General features: G+C 40.9%; 1 protein-coding gene across 3 annotated transcripts in view; it reads left to right on the top strand.

The window, feature by feature from the left end:
* Window positions 1–18,606, top strand: part of LOC143429941 (uncharacterized) — a 120,859-nt gene that overhangs the window by 2,302 nt on the left and 99,951 nt on the right. The window contains exon 2 of one of the 3 annotated variants that reach the window (XM_076905812.1): window positions 13,713–13,757. The exons of the other annotated variants lie outside the window; for them this stretch is intronic. Coding sequence (XP_076761927.1) covers window positions 13,752–13,757 — 6 coding nt within the window. The 5' untranslated portion in view covers window positions 13,713–13,751. The remainder of the gene's footprint in view (window positions 1–13,712; window positions 13,758–18,606) is intronic. 3 annotated transcript variants of the gene reach the window in all.

Below are 18,606 nucleotides of genomic sequence, written 5' to 3'. Positions count from 1 at the left end.
TTATACGACGGGATGCTATTTGGAGTATGATAAGTGAGACACGGTGAAATGGTGTTATTATGCAACATTGAATACTTATCGTATAAACTAATTAGTGTCTCGCGATAATTTTAATAATAGTGTAATCAGTGTAATCGTATAAACGGGTAAATAACATCCCGGTATTATTAGTAGTACGATTTTCTTTTTAAATATCAAACTGGGATTCATCGTTAATAAATTATATTCAAATTATTTACGGGTAATTAAATATTCAAATTCAGTAATTAAATTTAAATATTTAAATTTAAATTGGAGGAAAGACTGTTTAATAATTTAATTAAATTTTGTTGGCAAAGCGCATTTGAAACTAAATTTAATAATTCACTGAGCAAAAGGAAGTTTTATAAACAACGTACCGTTGGTTTCTATTTATTAATTCTGCTCGTTGGATTAAATAATACGTGAATCGGGATTAAAATAATGCCGCGTCCTTGCGGCAAACAAACACAGATATATTCTTGCTTCTTTTTTTTTCTTTTTTTTTTTGCTTGTGCTCCGCGCGATTCAAGAGTCGTAAAAAAATAACAAACCATTTATTTTACCTTGGCTATAATTTCCACGGGACTCGTTTTTATATTGGACGTCATTCAATTCGTGCATTAAATATAAACGCGTTATCTTTCTACGATTTTCTGCTCGGAAGCACAACTGTTCGCGAGTTACATTATAAATTGTTTCGAACGAAAAATCTATTTTTGCGTCGAAGAGAAAATTGCGTCATGCCCTGACGTTGGACTATTTACGTTTAAGGATTTCAATATTGCACAAACGTATGACAAGTTTAAAGAGATTAGACGGGGAATTTTGTTCTCGGTGGCCGTAATTCACGTCGCCGATAACTTTGTAGCTTTTGCAGAGGCCCGCAGGTACAACAAAAACGCTTCTCACGGTAATCATTTTCTCCCGGGATTTATGTAATATAATATTCTCTCCTCGTTGTTCTTCTATATCTCTATTCGTGAACGCGCTACGGATCGACCGCAAATATAGCACCGATAAAAATACTGCCCGTGCTCGTAAGATAATTATCTCGTGATTCACCGACGGTTGTTTCTTTTCTCGTTACAGATCGTTAATAAATTTTATAGTCTATTACAGCCATCTTTTTTTCCTCTTTCTCTCCTCGTTTTGACTTTATATCCGAACAATACACGAATTCATCGTGCACGTAAGATCTGCTTAATGTCCTTCTTCGTAATTCGCTCTACAATTTTATGGAAAAACGTGAATTCTCGTTTTACATTTGTAATTATAATACGCTTCGTGGTGTACGTTTCCATGTGTATACGCAGGGGCACAGGCTCGATGTACATACGAGAACGAAGGAGAACTATTCGAGAAGCTCGAGCACGTACAATTTCTTATCTCATTATTTCCCCGCATGTATGTGCGTACATGCATACGTACGTACCTATATATATATATATATATATGCATATATATATATATACATATAGTTTTTTTATTCTTTTATTAATTTACTCTGTAATCGGCCGTGCATATACGCATTTCGTTAAATGTGATCGCGCGTACGTGTACGTACACATGTACTCGTACTGTTTACACGTCTTTCTTCCTCTCTGTTAGTGTATCTTTTAGTACGGGCTCGTGTTTGTGCGCGTGACACGATGCGCGCGCAAACACGCACACATATAGGCGTACAGCACGAGTCAAATTCAACGAACCGAGCGGGACAGGTGCTTCACTAACAATAGTGGTGCGCGCCTTTGAAAATGTACTTCAAATAATGATCGCGACGCTAAGCGCACTTTCAGTTATCGTGTAAAGCTACCCGCGCGCGATACGCATCGACAATAACCGGTCGCCAGATGAATTTAGTGATCTTTCGACGGCAAAGAATATTAGCTTATAATTCATTCGCGGATATATACGCGCGCGCGCGCGCGCGGATACACGGTCTTGTGTGTTCGCCAGAATTCAATCGGCGATTTATAATTAAAATTTGTGTACACGCGACCGGGTATATTTATTTGCGCTCGCGCGAACCGAGTGTTTGTATCGATCTCGGTGCTTTCAGCCGAGCCAAATATTCATAATCCGTGAAAAATGAATTTAGGTTATCCTGCACCATTTTCATTTAATACGGTGTAACGAAGGTATTATCATTCTATCAGCTCGTTCATCGGGTTTCCGATCTATTTTTCAGTTCTGCTCCTTCCTCATCGGTTATCCAACCCTCGTCCTGCCCGGGTTCCCTTTTCCTATGTATGCCAACTATTTCCGTGTTTAAACAAGGAAGAGAGGATGAGAGGGAGAGAGTATTTTGTTAGAAAAGATTCGTCTAAATCTTGCTGGTTGATTCGGTGTGGTTCTTTCCTCGCTCTTACCCTCATGTGGCCCGTCAGAACCTTCCTCGTTCCCGCTCTTTCCTGCTAACGACATTAAAGGAAAGTACCCCGTTGCTGCCTTAATGGAATTTACTTTTGTAGCTTCGCAAAGCTCACTATACTTTACAGAGTAAATTGCACCGCGAGGGTGGATCTCGAAAAACAAGTGTCTCGATTTGACGCGGACAATAGGGAGCACTTTGCGACGTTATTTCGCGAACAGCAAATCAAGGATCGTTCTCTACCTCGAAACGTTTAATCCTCCCAGATGGATTTAAATCGTAATAAATCATTTTTTCTCTCCTTTTAACAAATTCTAATATTGGTTAACGCGTTTGGATTTGTTTGATCGCGTGCGGCAGGTACTCATCGAAATAAGAGCCGATAAGAAGTTCTCGTATATAATCAAGATAAGGCTATGAACGAGAAAACAGTTGTTGAATGCAACGATATGATACGACGCGAGTGTGAGTTTAGAAAAATCCTACAGACGATAACAGTGTGCCGTTGTCCATTAGGGAGAGAAATGTTCAATCGAAATAAATTTGTTCGTTCGTTGTTTACACGTTCGCTTTATGCTCGCTGTGAAAACCTCATATTCCGGGAGAAAGTCGTTTTCGACTCTCGATTTACATACGTGCGCCGTTTATTTGTTTATGTGTGTGCGCGCGCGCGTGTGTGCGTGTGTGTTTGAACTGATAATAATTATTACAAAATAAAAGTAAACGTCTATCCCCTCCAATTGTCGGGAGAAAAAGAACGCGCGTGACGGAATAACGACGCGGGTTTTTACCATTGACTGTACCGTCATGCTAAAATTCTAATCGGCAAAATTAGTCGGGAGGGGGTACAGTCGCGTCAGAAAGTCTGGTTGACCGCATTTCCAAGTAGAAAAGTTATGAAATCAATTCAACGTAGGATTGGCTTGTATAGCGTATTGCTGAAATTGTTATTTCTTTTTCTAGACGTAAAACATTATTTGCACTCGTTGCACACCAGCAAATATCTTTCAATAAAACGTTCGTTTTCTCTTCCCTTTTCGTATTAATCGGTTTCCTTATTAAATTCACACATGCAGTGGAAAGGAGAGAGGGGGGGAGAGAGAGAGAGAGAGAGAGAGAGAGAGAGAGAGAGAGAGAGAGAGAGAGAGAGAGAGAGTGATAATTAATATCGTGCAAGTTTGAAGCTATTCTAAATAAAGGGAATCGAATTCGAATCAAAACCGATTTCCTCTTCTCTGCAGTTAATCAACACAGTACTACTGCGCAATTACGTTCACGTAATTATTGGTAGTTTCGAAGATGCATAATATATTAAAAAGCACACGTATACCGACGATAATGTAAAATATTTGTTCGGTTGTGAATGTAGAGTAATTGTAGAAGATAGCGACGACTGAAACCCGTTATCATTATTACACTAATGGCCCGTTATCGTGCATAAGTAATGGTAGAAATATTTGTCGTGAGGTATCTCGAGAAAAATAGAATATGTTCAACGATTGCTTCAACGTTTGTTTACAATTAATATTCATTTGAGATAGTTGGATTTTTTTATACAACCCTATATAATAAAGTATTCGCTTTGTCAAAGTATACAAAAGAATGTATAATTATCGGATAAATAATTGATCAGAAAAACTTGTTGAAATATTTGACCTCGTTTAAAACGGTTATGAAGTTGGCTTATTCAATTGGGGCCATGATATTGATTTTGAAGGATACTCAAAGTAAAGTAAATAGATGAGCGATACAGCGGTACATACGGTAGATGATAAAATATTTTTACATTCGATTGATTTGTTTGCAACGGATTTCGTTTAGCAATATCGGAAGGAGATAGAGATCGTGAAACGATCGGCCACTGTTTTCTCAGTTTTCGTGCAAGAGTTTTATGCACTCCGCACTCGTAATCGCAGTGCTCTTTAGTCGAAGCATCTCGTTAAATCTCTTTGCGTTCCACTTTTTACCACTTAACGTTCTGCTTCCTTTTTCCCGATCCGTTTGCCACATATTTACATTAACGCGCGCACTCATTAATTTCGTAGCTCCTTTTAACGTCTAACGTCGAATTAATATTTAGCGGCTCGAAAATTGCTATCGAAGGAATTACGATGCATACAACGGTAACGTAATGTAACGTGTACAATCGTGGAACGTACGATACTGCCGCGACAACAATAGCTCGAGTCAGCGAAATTCTGGAAGCTCGGTATAAATAATATAGCTCGATATATTACTCGGTTGAATAGTGACTTATGACCTCGATGGAATTGAGCGTTTCTACCGTCGATACGTTGTTCATCTTTGCAATTTGACTCCGCGCATTCTCCTCGTATCATCTATTTCAACTTGGGGAATGAAAAACGCGACAAAACACGACAGTGCGTATTAATATTTATCGCACGATCGACACGCCGTGTGCACGTGTGCATGCGTGCGCCACGTGTTTTTATTATATACGAATACCACCCGTTAAATGGGACCCTAACGCGAACTTAATCGAATTCCTGCACAGGCAGTTCGATTCAAATGTTATTCGTCATTGGTTCGCGTTCACTTTCCCCCCGGACTGTACACACACGGCTGTACATAGACGCGTTCACGCGATTAAGTACATTGCTTCTTTCATCTGCTGCTGAAAACGAAAAAGTTGAAAAACGAAAGTCTCGACGCAGAGAGAACCAGATGTGTATCTTTGTATCTATACACGCATGCACACACACGCGTATCTCTGTCTCTGTATACCTCGACGTATATGTGGGTAAAAAAGTAAAAAGCAAGTTTTAACTTGATTCCGCTTTATCAGTGCGAGTTCAAACCGAGCTTATCTATGACTCTTTGAAATGCATTATTGAGTAAACAACGAATAGCCAAGGAGGATTTGAAATTTTTGGTATTCATATACAGCATTTGGTGAGTAATATTCGTCGTCGTATCAATCGATGCGCAAACCTCATTAAGATTACTTAAATTTCTGCATCGTTCGAGCGGGGGCAAGCTAAATTGCTTCCATTGCAACGTTAATAGCCTCGAAACGTAGACTATAACTTTGAAGATGTTTGTTCGCCACTCGATAACAATACAACAATATTTGTGCGTGGAAATTAGCAATACGTTCCCGGCGGTAATAAATTAATAATAACAATCGCAACGCTATCATATTAATCACTCGCCCTCCCCTCCCCCGAAAAACAACACGCAACCTCGCTCTGCCTCAGCAGTAAATTTACTTCATACATAATTATGTAATTTAAACAACTTTGTTGGCAAGTTATCAAGCTACATGAAACATAGCGTTCGAAGTTAAATTCTAAATCACGATTTCAGATGTACGTATCTACCAGTCTAGTTTACTTATTTTATGCCAACATTCGATTGATTCAAAATACTCTCTCCCCCTGATCTTGTTTCGCAATCGCAGAGTTGCAGCATCGCCGAATTTTTATCAAATTTCGTATAAAACGCGCAAAGTGTACTTCACGTAAGAAGAACGTAATATGCCGATCCGTAGCGAAGTTTTCGATTAATTGTTTCGTCTTGATTAATCGAACGTACAAACTTTCCGCAGCCTTGACACAAATTGTTCAGCCGTAATGAAAGGAAGTATTCAAAGTTGCACTTCGGGACCGTTTAGAAAGATGGTTCCACTCACAGATCTTTCATTATTTCGCATAATTCGTTCTCAGCGTCGAGTGCACTCGCGATCAAACTCTGCCCATCCTTGACACAAATTGTCGAACTGTAATCAAACGTTCTGTTCGAAACGGTGGTCGCGAAACGTTAATTACTTCCTGTTTTCTATAAATCTTCTACCCGTTGCGTTCTCTCATAGAAGAGAAAAGAGGACTAGAAAAAGAGGCACGACCGAGTTTTAATAAATGATACAAGCGGTAATTACACGGGTGAGCAGTTCATTAATAACGATGGCGTATTTCGTTACGTCGATGAATCTCATCGACAGATGAGATTTGTTAAATTATGAGGTTTGCCCTCGCGAAATATAGATATACCTATATATGTATATATATATATGTAACACGTATATAATGGATCGCGAAACGAATCCGTCGCGGGTGAATAATGGCGCAAAGTTTAGCGATCGATGAGAATTTACGCGTGGCTTAAATAAATATAATAAATAGAATATGCCGCGAGTAACCAACGGCGCGCAAACAACAGGGCGCGATTCGTAGACGATCATGAAATTCAATCCACTTTCTTACTTTTAATTGGTACGCGATGTTCCTTTGATACTCTCGCCTAATTAACGTATCGGCCAATTAATTGAATCGAATTTTACGCTTAGCTGTTATGTAATCGACGCAGCTGTTCTCTATCTGGCAGGCTGGCGCACGCGCTCCTGTTTTGAATCGTAACTGGGGGATAAATTGATCGGTATCGATTACGATTCGTCGATATAACGTGATATGTTAATAGAGGAGGATTCCTCGTTTCCCATTGGTAATGTGCCAACCCGGTGAATACATTCTAGGCGACTCGAACGTACGATGAGCCGTGAAGGTGTTCGAATGTTTGCAATTAAGATCTCGCGGCGGTTCTTTCATTCATATGGCGAAAGAAGACTACGACCTGGACCTGACTCAAACTTTACGAGACCGATGACCGTAACGCGCAGCATAGATCTCTTCGCCTTGCTTCCAATTCATTCCGGTCCATTATCGACGCCTCAATTTTTCCTCGATTACGCGTACTTTAGGTAGTTGGCGTCATCAGTTTGTAACACATTTGTATCTTTCGTACAGCCTGTATACGTTCGCGCTAATATTTAGCATATAAATACTCTGTGCAATCTTATCAGATTCTCTCCGTATCGTAACAATATTTCTTGGATAACTCGAGTCCGACATGCATATTCGACTTATTAATCACGGTAATCGTGTGCGTTGGAACAGTTTCGTCATCGAGCATGGTTCACGGGCCGATTAGCCGCGTCTCCTTCTTTCCTCTTCGTTCTTTCGGTTGCCTCGCCTTCTCACCTTACTCTCCTCCGACTTCTCAAACCCCTTTACCACCCTTCGCCTTTCTCCGTCAGCAGGTTTTAGTCGACCAGGTAGATGCCAGGAGAATGTAGCAAGCATATGCGAGAGGCAAAAAGTAATTGGCAGTAAATTTTCTCGGGCCAGGACTACTCACGGCACTATAAGCTCGTTGACGCTTCCACGATCATCCGCGCTGGGAAATATCTACTTATCGTTTAGCTCTTTAATCCTCTTCCCGCGGTCCTAATTCCCGTTGGATCTCGCGCTCGCCAACAGAATGTTTGCTTTGGAAAAATGGCTCGTCGAGAGGAGCAAAGAGGGGAGACGTGTACGAAGCATTGTTGCTCATTGCGACGGGACGGCTCGGTTATGTAAGCAAACGGGGAGAGAGAGAGAGAACGTGTCATCCTCGATTGCGCTCCATTGGCACTCGTCGATGCCACTGCATCATCCCACCCGTGGTGTTACGAGTTATTACGATTTTAAAAACCTACGTGGAAATGCATTTATCGAACAACAGAGGAGATTCAGATGTTTGAATACTTGGATACGGCCGAGAAGATAAGATAGCTACGTGAACGGGGAATTTGTGGACTAGGGGATATACGTGTGCTCGCCAAAAGCAAATGTTTGTCTTTTTATTCTGCTCTCTAAGCGTGTTTATGGATATTGTTAGATACGATGATAAATTGATACGCGTAAATGTCGCGCTTTGTAGTCTTTGTAGAATATGGAAAAAGGTGGTCGGTAGGTGTCAGTCGAGTTTGTATCAGATAACCAACAGACGCAAATGTTGCTCGTTAATTCGATTACATTTAAGGCAATTAAAGATACTTTTTTTTGCTTGTAACAGTTTTCGAAACCGCGAGTAGTATCCTCCTTCTCGAGCTGAACGAGTTCCGAATCACGTTGGAGCATTCCAAAGACACAGGGGTTCGAAATAGTTGTACAGAGGCAGGAGCATGTCGCGAATGCATAAAGAGCGATTCGAAGTTGCTTTCTAACCGGGTCAAGCAGAAAATGCTACGACTAACAATAAGTCTCGTTTAGTAGCGGACAACAAAGATCCGGTCTTTCCTCTCGAAAAGTTCCTGGATCGTCAAGCAGCCTCTGTATGGTCACGCGAGCAATATCCTAACTGCTTTCTTAGCTCGATAAATTTGCCAACTTCGCCGAGATTCGCCACCGTTTGCCAAAATATATCGCAGACACTCGATTAAGGTACGCGCGTTCGCCTTGTTGGTATCCAGTAATTATTCCCATTACTTAAATTTCTCTTTCGAGAACGCCAGATTCTCTCCGGCGAGGTTGGTTCTTTCGAACGCTTCGATTAGAAAATTCGTTGATTTATCGGCGATGAATAAAATTTGAAGTATGTAAATTCTTGTTCTGTCGCAATTGATGGAAATTTTGTTAGGGAGACGACCGCTACCATCTCCTCGAATGATGCAACATCTACTCGAGAACATTTCACTTGCCATGGGAACGAAACAAGCACCGCATTTATTCTTTAACCGGTCGTGTTGATAAATAAACTGTGTACATACTTTTTTAGTCGTTTGTCAATTTGTCGGGGATAGAAGCGTAAACGTGGACAGATGCGCGCGTTCATTTCCGCCTCATATTTAGCGGGGAGTTTTTACGAAAGTTTTCTTGCAACTTTTGTAGAAAAGTTTCCTACGTTCCGTGAATTCCGCTCTCTTTATTTGCTGTGCTTTTAATTTACAAAAATGCGGAGTAAACAACACGGGTACGAGACGGTCGATGAAATTTGTTTTCGCAAATATCGGAAGCCTCGAAATGAATGAAGTGCAACTAATTTTCGGAAAATTGAATTTGTAAACGCCGAGCAAAGTACATGGTTCTTATTATGCGAGCAGCGATCAAATATTTACTTTGGAATTTAAATTTAATGTCCCCGTCACGTTTGAGATATCTAACAGTTAGTTCGACCTCGTTTTTTTATCGCGTTTCGTGCGGCTTATGAATCGCGTTGCTTGAACTTTTATGTAAAACTATTTTTCTGTGTACTTTATTTAAATGCGCGCGTGTTTTGCCGTTCTTACTTTTTCCATTTTCTTTTTCATTTTTTTGCGGTTACGGAATAATTTTTAGCCACGGTCATACACGGTATTCCATCGGCATTCAAATACACGTAACTGAAATCGTAATTGAAAAACCAATTTGTATTGTAATTTTGTCGCAGCGACAGCTGTTGCACCGGAAATCGTTTCGAACAATAATAATTCCGCGCATGAGGCAAAAGATGATAAATTTAAATTAAAACAGGCGATATCCTCGCGTTTTATTAATCCGACGGGTCGATCCTGGAAGTTGCCGCGGGAGAGGGATTCGATTTAGCGCGTCTTGATTTAGTGAAAATTGGCGAATTTCGAACCGCGAAAAATCCGGTCGAACGCCAACCACGGGGACGTAGATAAATCCAAACGCAAAGTGTCAATCGAGCGCGCGCGACAAATCGGCAACCGTGCAGAACGAAAGATTACGGTCCCGCCGAGTGAATCGAACGTTTTTTTCCTTCCTTTTTTTTCATCACGCTCGGCCCCCGGAGCCCATTATCGATCCCTGAACGAAGGGTTTACAACTATCAGCCGCGGTGGGTCCTTTTTTATCCTGGCTCTCGATTTCAATCGGCCACCGGTACGATCGAATCCAATGTGTGCTTATCAATCCGAATCAATTTAATCTTAACCCCCACCCATATTATTATATTCCCCCCCAACCCCCCTTTCTCCTCGTATTTGCAACAATCGCTGCTTTTTTACTCTAAGTTTAGGTCTCTCGTCGGCGAGAAATGTGGAAAAATGTGTGCAGAGACAATTTTTTGCTCGAATTGTGGTGTATCGCCGCGCTCGATTCGTAATCCTGTACAGGGGTAGGGGAAAGTGAACGAGGTGGTGGGATTTCAAACCCGATAGAGACGTCCAACGTAATTACTGCTGGGAATTGGACAAATGGAAAATGCATTCTATTATTGTGGCAACTTCCTGCAAAAGGGGAACAGTTGCCCGGTTGACTTTTCGTGTACGCCTGTATATTATTGGCATACAGTCCTCTATTTTTTTTTCTTTTTTTTTTTTTTTTTTGCGCCACGTTACCAGTACTTTGCGCTCCTCTCGCGTTTCGAATTGCATCGTATTCGTCGATAGCGATAAGAATAAATAGAATTGTAATTGTTCATTTTAAAAGTAATTTCGTATCGTTCCGGAACTGATTATAATCATTTCCTCGTTCGTTTTGGGATTTCGTGTAGCGAATCATTAGTAAATTGAACGCAACGTTCTCGTTGGGTGAAATCCATGAAAAGCTGCTGGCGGAATTAATATTAATGAGTTGTTAATGTTCATTGTTGCTCGTTCATTCTATTTTTCCGTCCTTTTTCATTCTTGGTAACGTGGTTACCTTCCATCGAATTTAGTATCGCGAGCAAGAATTTCTGACCGACGAGAAAGTTTTAATTAACTCGCATTCTACAATATGATTGTGATTTCTCGCTTGAACGTTTCGGTGTCGTTCTTTTCTGCAGTATCGAGGATCAAAGCTCGCCTAATTAAGCGAAATTATTTATCGAGACAAATTGGACGCGGAGCAACATCGCTGGCTATTTCCATACGATTAAAACTTGATTAAATTGATGGTTCGATTTTGTTAGGGAACGCGATACAGAAATATGTGTGGCAGGAAATTCGGTGCCTCGAGCTGAACTAATATTAAATCAATCGGACGTTACCAACGTTCGGGTAATTGATTGAACGGATGTTTCCAGATCGAGGCGGAGCAAGTAAAAGACCTAGCGCGTGAATTTTCGAATGGATAAAGTTTCGCCTACCCGGTTTCTAGAGAGCTTTCGTTTGTCGTTCCAACTATCCGGGGAATTTCTAATTAATCGAACAAACAGGGCTTTCCTTCTCTAAAAAAATAAAAGAAAGAATAGAGGCGTAATAACCATTATTGAAATTTTCTTTTCGGTCGTATCTGGTGGAGTGGAAACCGGTTTCTCAGCAGGCAACGTACACACGAACGGATCCCCAGGTGTCTCGCGATTATGCTAGAGGTCGAGACACACGCTCTATCCAGATACAGGCTCTTTAAATAATACTCTTCCCAATGGTCGGTCGATCGCGATTCCTCGCAGCCCAGACCGCAGGCAGGTGGATCGTTGCTGATCGATCGCAACAATCGGTGATCCGACGCGATGAAAACTCGTAGACATCCCCCTTGTTAAAACCTGTTGCCAGGGTTATTTGCAGGTGAACCTTTATTAGTAACAAACCAGCGCGCGTACTAGCTATCCTCTAAAGTCTCGGATCATCGGTGAAACGGATGTTCGAGAATACATACGAGCGTAATTGAGCGAAATAGTTTCTGATTACTCCCGATAACTAGAAAGTTTCTCTCGAATACTGATTATAGGGTGATGATCGATAGTTCTCGCGAAACGCAACGGAATGATTTCTTTTTCGAAGAGGGCCGCCGATTAGCCCGAGTCGCGGCATTAAATAGTTCACTTTTCTGGCACAGTTTACGTCAGTGGTTGCCGGAAACGAAACTGAGAATTAATTTGCTGGTATGCGAGTTTTCGAGCTCGTTAAAAGTATTAATCTGTTTTTCAACGGGAGCAGTAGCGGTTTCTAGTCGTGTATTATGACTCGAACGCGAGAGAGTTTCGCAGACGCGCGGCTTTTCGTTTATATCTGTTAAAAGCTTGTTAATTCGTTGATTTCTTGCCCGGAACAAAGCCCGGCTATTATTTAAGGAGATAATTTTATTTGCTCGTAAATTCTATTTCTACGAGCCCGCGCGGGTTCACTTTAGTTCACTGAAATTTTTAGCGTAGATACTGCGAAATAACCTATAACTTGTAGATTTAGGTCAACCGTGTCAGCCCGTGTATTCTTGAAAGTTTTCAACAAAATGAAAACGAACACGCCTAAATATTACTTGGCCGCAACTTTTAATTACATTTTATAGGCCATCGATAATTTATCTTGGGCTGTAACTTTGGCCAGCGCGAGAACTTTAACCGAATCCTATAAGCAGGTATAATTTTGCACACGGATCGATAAGTTACGATAACTTGTTTCGGATTAACAAACTTTTCCAATTGCGAAAAACTCGCGAAATCCCACCTACGGTACGATTCGCGAGGTAAACGCTTTGTGGAAAATCTTTCTCCGCTTCCTCTCGGTTTTTCGTCCGGCAGAAATGCTCGATAACGATGATTTACATTCCGCGGGATCGTCGAATTAATTACCGCGTCGCATCACGGCGTCGAGCGGTCGAGCTACGAAACAATCGTGCACACCGACGAAGACGACTTTCCAATTCGCACAGTTTATTCGAACGTAGCGAGCAGCGACGGAAAACGCTTCGTGCCGCCCCGTCTCTCCTGCCCCGTTGCGTTTCATTATTTACTTTGTTGCGCTGGATCAACTGCTGACACGAGTTATTAGGGACAATCTTGTTCGTTACGTTAGTCGAGTTAGCATAAATTGTATAGTTTGATAGAATCTAGTCGCTCGGAGAAAGTTCAGCTGTACCGTTCTACGTAATACACGTATCGGAACGATTATTCTTCGCGGTGAGATCAAGTTTAAACCCTTTGAATCGACGAATTTAAATCGTTTTCGCGTGCTACGATTTTTCACCGAATTCTGGCGAAGAAAGACGTAGTACAGCCTCCTCGATTAAGTTTCATAAGCGATCGAAAATCGGTATCGGTTTCGTCGAAAGGCTCGTTAAGAATGAGATAAATAAAAAGGAATAATAATTTTCGGTCGTAATCATCGTCGCAGAAGGGATTCGTTTCTGCGTACACGTATGCGTACATACGAGCGAATCGAGTTACCAGCGATAACTTATCTCCACCGTATGCTTATGACAGATGTGATTACCTTCGTGCATGTCCACCCTGACACGTATTAAAAGTAATTGCCTTTTTCCCTAACCGGTGAAATATCGAAATTTATATTGACCGGCTGAAATAAAAGGAAAAGAAGAAAAAGAGCACCGGTCTCTCCCGTCTGCATCGCGTACCATCGATTATGCAGCTCGGCACCGCGGTAAGAAACATAATGCATCGACGAGTGCATAAGCGAGTCTATCGATCGCGATTTTTACTGGTTCTTCTCGCGGTACTTTTGCGATACAATACTGGCAAACAGAACTTTACTATTAGTTTTAGCTAGCTACAGTTTTAAACGTTTTCAATCACTTTTTCTAATCACATACACACACACACACACATACACACACTCTGTGCTTCGTAGAATTAACGAGTTTAATTATTGTAATTCTAGGTAGAAGAATAGTGAATACTCTGAAGGGTTTCCGACAAAATGAAGGTAACTTAATTATTTTTGTAGTCAATTTTGGTTACGATAGAGTTGCTCGCGTTGTTTCTTCGACTCCGAGAGAAAATTGCCTCCATGAATAAAAGATATCGCGTTATCGGAGGAATTAATAATCCTTTACGAGAGATACCGGCTATTTGATGGCTTTATAGTTTACCGTCAAAAGTATCTGTCGAATTCCCGATCTATTATTTCTTTTGCAGCGTATTCGATGAAATTTTTAACGACGTCAGATTTTATTTCGTTAAATTTAGTTCGCCCGTTTGCACCAGCGGAAAAGTTATTTCTACGCTGCTTCTCCCTTTTCGCTGCTTGAGAATTTATCTCTCAAATATTAAATTAAAAGTCACTTTATGACCTGGAAATGCTATATGAAATATAGAAAAGAATACGAGGGAGAGAGAAAGAGTGTAGTAAAACTGTAGATCCTTGGATCTAGGTAGGCAGAGTTGCGATTAATTTCTTGAAACCGTGCTCTAAAGTTATTACAAAACCGCCTAGAGGGATTTGTGATTTCGCGCGACTCCCTTCGAACTGTCAGCCGCCCACTTTTTGAGTGTCAGCTTATTTAACATGCCGTCCCAAGTGTGTACACACGTACGCGTGCATACACAGAGTCCCTTTTAGTCTCTCTCTCTCTCTCTCTCTCTCTCTCTCTCTCTCTGTCTGTGTTTCATCTAGTGTCGCTCGACACCCTCTTCTCTTCTACCCGTCCGCCCATTTTTTCCCTTTTTCATTCACTGTTTTCTTCTTTCCGAGGTAGCTTGCTTTTGATGTTTTCGGAGCTGTTGGAAAATCTTTGCCAATGCTTTACCCTCTTCTATACGTATTTGAACTATCCGACCAAAGGTTTCGTTGTCTGTTTCATTATCTGATTTTAGAATACACTCGCGGTATAAAAAGTGGAAATTCCGAGTGGCTTTGCTTCTATTTCTACAACGATAACGAGTTCCCCCTTTCTGTCGAGTTTGATAGCTTGATTAGACGGAAATTTGAACGCGTGAATAATTATAGAATGCGCGTGGTATTTGTTATTGGCGGTATCATTTTTTCACGATGGTGGAAAACTGTTTCTTCGATCCAACGATTCGACTATCTTGGCTGTAAAATGTAATCGGAGATAAGAGAACATCTGAAATCCATGATGTCGATATCGATCCGGTGCATGCTCGCAAGGGAGTCCAGTTACTTTCACTTATAAGGCAGTTTACCAAACGTGTTTCGCGACAATAAATTTGCAGGTATTTTGAAAATAATCCGAAGCGAATGGAATTACTTAAGGCCAGGTGAAATTTGGACGTTGCGAACGAAACAATCCGTGGTAGCTAGTGGTATCCTCTTGAGGAGGATACGTGTACATCTATCAGAGCGATTAATAAACGGAACCGAATATAATTGTTTAATTAGATAGACTCGGATGCAGCCGTTGCGTGGGAACATTGGTTTGCCATTGCGTAGATTCCTTTCGAGAGATTTATGAGGTTTCGAAGTGAGAGAGGTAGTTTCGCAAGGTCTGCGATATCCCAAATGCTCCCCACAGTGTCGAGAAAAAAGTCCTGAAGTCGGGATGCTAAATAAAGCGGCCTGCCCCTTTAACCCTTCGATAGAGGCGCGTGCGGTCACTATTTACTATTTATAAAATATTTTTTTTTACACTCTGAATATTTACGGATGAAAGTTGTTGCGAACAACACACCGTAATAGTTCAAGTCCTATCTTTAACGCGAGCCTGCAGAAAAGTAGGTGTCCGTGAGTAAAAGTTGGGAAGAGGTTTACGAGGAGAAGAAAAATGACCGTGGCCACGGGGCGCGTTAGGCTCGGCCGGGTCACTTGTTTAGAGGGAACAGTGAAAATAATGGCGAGCAGAGTTTTCAAAGAGATACGAATTGAATGCGATACGTGGGTGGCGAGAGAGGGAGAGAGAGAGAGAGAGAGAGAGAGAGAGAGACAGAGAGAGAGAGAGAGGAGAGATTAATCTGTGCTCGAAGAAAGAGAAAAGAAAAAGGAATGAAAAATAACGAATAATTATATAAATTAAGCTCAACAGCGGATGAACGGGCTGAAACGGCCGAATGAAATCATCGTCAATTGTGCAATAATAGGCGAGCGTTGCCTGCAGGAAGCTGAATTCATACGATTCGAACAATTTCGCGGGACAATTTTCTAGTAATTCAAATACAAAGTATTACCGCATTATGAATAATACGATGCGCGATCGGTGACTCGATCGTTTCGAGGTATTTATTTAACGTACAGCAGTTGGAACGAAACGTGGTTAAAGAATATCATTTCCTCGGAGATGTGGATGTTGATTCAACGTTAAACGATTCGTCATATTTCCGTAGGTTACACGAAAGTTTAAACGATCATTAATATTTGTTGGGGATTTGTAATCATTGAATAATATCGTTGCGTAATTCACGAGCCAAACGATGAATCTATCGTATCGTGAATAATTGCATAATGAGCTGCGTTAACGAAAAATTGAATCCGGCCGATAAACAATTCACGTTGCATTGCGAATCGCGTTTCAGTAATATTCGATTTTCCCGTGGCAATATTTTGTAACGAATGCATAGAACGATGTAGATCGTTTATTGCTAATGTTCCATGAAGCGAATTGATATGCATACCGTTCGTTAACGAGAATAACACGGTTTGACGGGAGCGCTCAACTAGCCGCGTATAACGTTTCCTCGTGAAATCCTAAAAGGACGTGGAAAAAGGATTGATATATGGTCCGCGAGCAATGCGAATCAGTAATTTGCATTTTATTCTTTTTTACCGGCTCGGCGTGTCTTCGTTTTTAGCGCAGAAAAACGGGAACGCGATCAGATATTCAATTATACGCGTAGCCTCGAAAAGAAGAAGGAAAACGACAATGGATGGTCACGGCAATGTGCGATGCCGAAAAATATGTATAAATAAACGAAGGGAATGTATTAAAGTTACGAAGCACGGAATAACCTAGATTCGTTGGAGCATTCACCATCGTCTCTCTCTCTCTCTCTCTCTGTACGTTTCTTCTTTCGTTGGTGATTTAATAACAACTAAATAGAGGAGGAGAGAGACGATCAGAATTTCAATTTACCATTGGTAACCGGCCTATCTGGGCCTATTAAGAGTTGGTAACAATCACTATTGTAACGTCACAATGCCAGGGAAACTCGAGTCGCGTGCGACGTTCGTTTCTTGCAAAAAGTTTTATTGTTTCATATATTCGTCGTTCGTGCAATTTCCATTCGCTCTTCTGGTTCTTTCTCTAGTATTTTCGAAGGTGGACCGTGTAAGAGGAATACGAGAATGTAGAGACCGTTAAAGAATTCCGATAATTAAGTCCACACAAAGCGGCAATTAAACGAGTTTAATGACTCGAGTTCTTTGCTTGATCACAGGTCTTTAAATGAACTTCACGTTTTATAGTTTAACTTTAGCTGTTCCCTGGTAAAATCGATAGGAAAAATAGGACTCGGAATTTGAGGAGGGCAGGGATCGTGGAATGTAGACGGGATTTTAAATTACGATCTTCCATTTGTTTCGACGAATAATCGGTGATTAGCTGGATTAAGCGAACGAAACAGGTGCGTTAAATCTTTCGTGGGAATTCAATTTATTATTCTGTAGCGTCGTAGGTAAACAGAATAATTTTGCGCGCGAGTCGATAAAAAGAATGGAATTATCAACGCGCATGCATACATAGATCGCATTGCGCAACGAGATGTGCAGAGGAGGAGTGTAATCTTTGATTTCCTGCAGACGTTATTTACCAAAATAAATGCGGACGAGCGATTAGTTTAAATGGGGGGGAATGAGCAAAATATCGCTGATAACTGAACCGAATAAATTTTATGAAAATCATATATTACGGAATCGCATGGATTCTTTCGAACGTAGAGCAGAACGTGGCAGGATTTAATAATAATACGATATCGAATCTATGTACGCGAATATTATGTTTGTCGGTGCGATACACGCCAATATACGCGCAGCCGCGTTTCTCTCGTTCAACCCTTTCTCTCTGCGAACCACCGATTGCGGATGATTGAGAAACAGAAACACGCGTACCATCGTTTATGCGAAAGGTGCGTGTCGGATCAGCGCGAGACAATTTCCCGGAATGCCTCGAATGCGAATGAGTTTCGTATTTTTAATTCGATCTGACGATTTGAAATTCAATATTTTTAATCAATTTCGAAATTTCAATTGAATTTCCGACGAACCGCTTATTGTTGGCCATTTTTATTGAAATAATAACGTAATATATCCATTATTGTCGCGTACACAATGGTAAACGCGATCGTGTCGTGCCACGTTCGTACTTGCGATGTGTTACATTGCAGCATCAGTATTTCCATAATGCATTATTACTCATACAATTGCATCATTACGCGATACTAGCGTAAGAGTGTGGTCGTCGTGTACGCGACTCATAAGCCGTTTAAAATTAATTACCTCGCCAAGTTTTCTTTTCTCGTGTTTTTCTACATCAATCGGCAACGATGCGTATTGAAATAGTATTGCGGCGAGCACGTCGATTCGAATAATTTATTTTAGGAACCTTGCGATCATGATTAATTGCAAAAGAGTTTCGCAGCGTTCTAATCTGGCTGATACGGTCTTGTTCGATTGATAATCGTATTTATCAGCTATAGTGTGGTCACGGAATGTTATCGCAACCGATTGCTTTCGAAAATAAAACAAATTTTCTTCGCCAAGATAAGCCAGCCAACACATAATTATTGTTATTTCCACGAGAATACTTTTCTTTCCTCGATTCGAGCGTAATACCAAATCGGGATTCTTTTATCGGTGTTTGATTAATCGTTCTCGAATCGAAAAC

This window comes from Xylocopa sonorina, chromosome 12 (assembly GCF_050948175.1).
Source record: "Xylocopa sonorina isolate GNS202 chromosome 12, iyXylSono1_principal, whole genome shotgun sequence".
NCBI lineage: Eukaryota > Metazoa > Arthropoda > Insecta > Hymenoptera > Apidae > Xylocopa > Xylocopa sonorina.
Note: the sequence above shows the minus strand (reverse complement) of the source record. Positions and strands in the feature narration are given on the sequence as shown.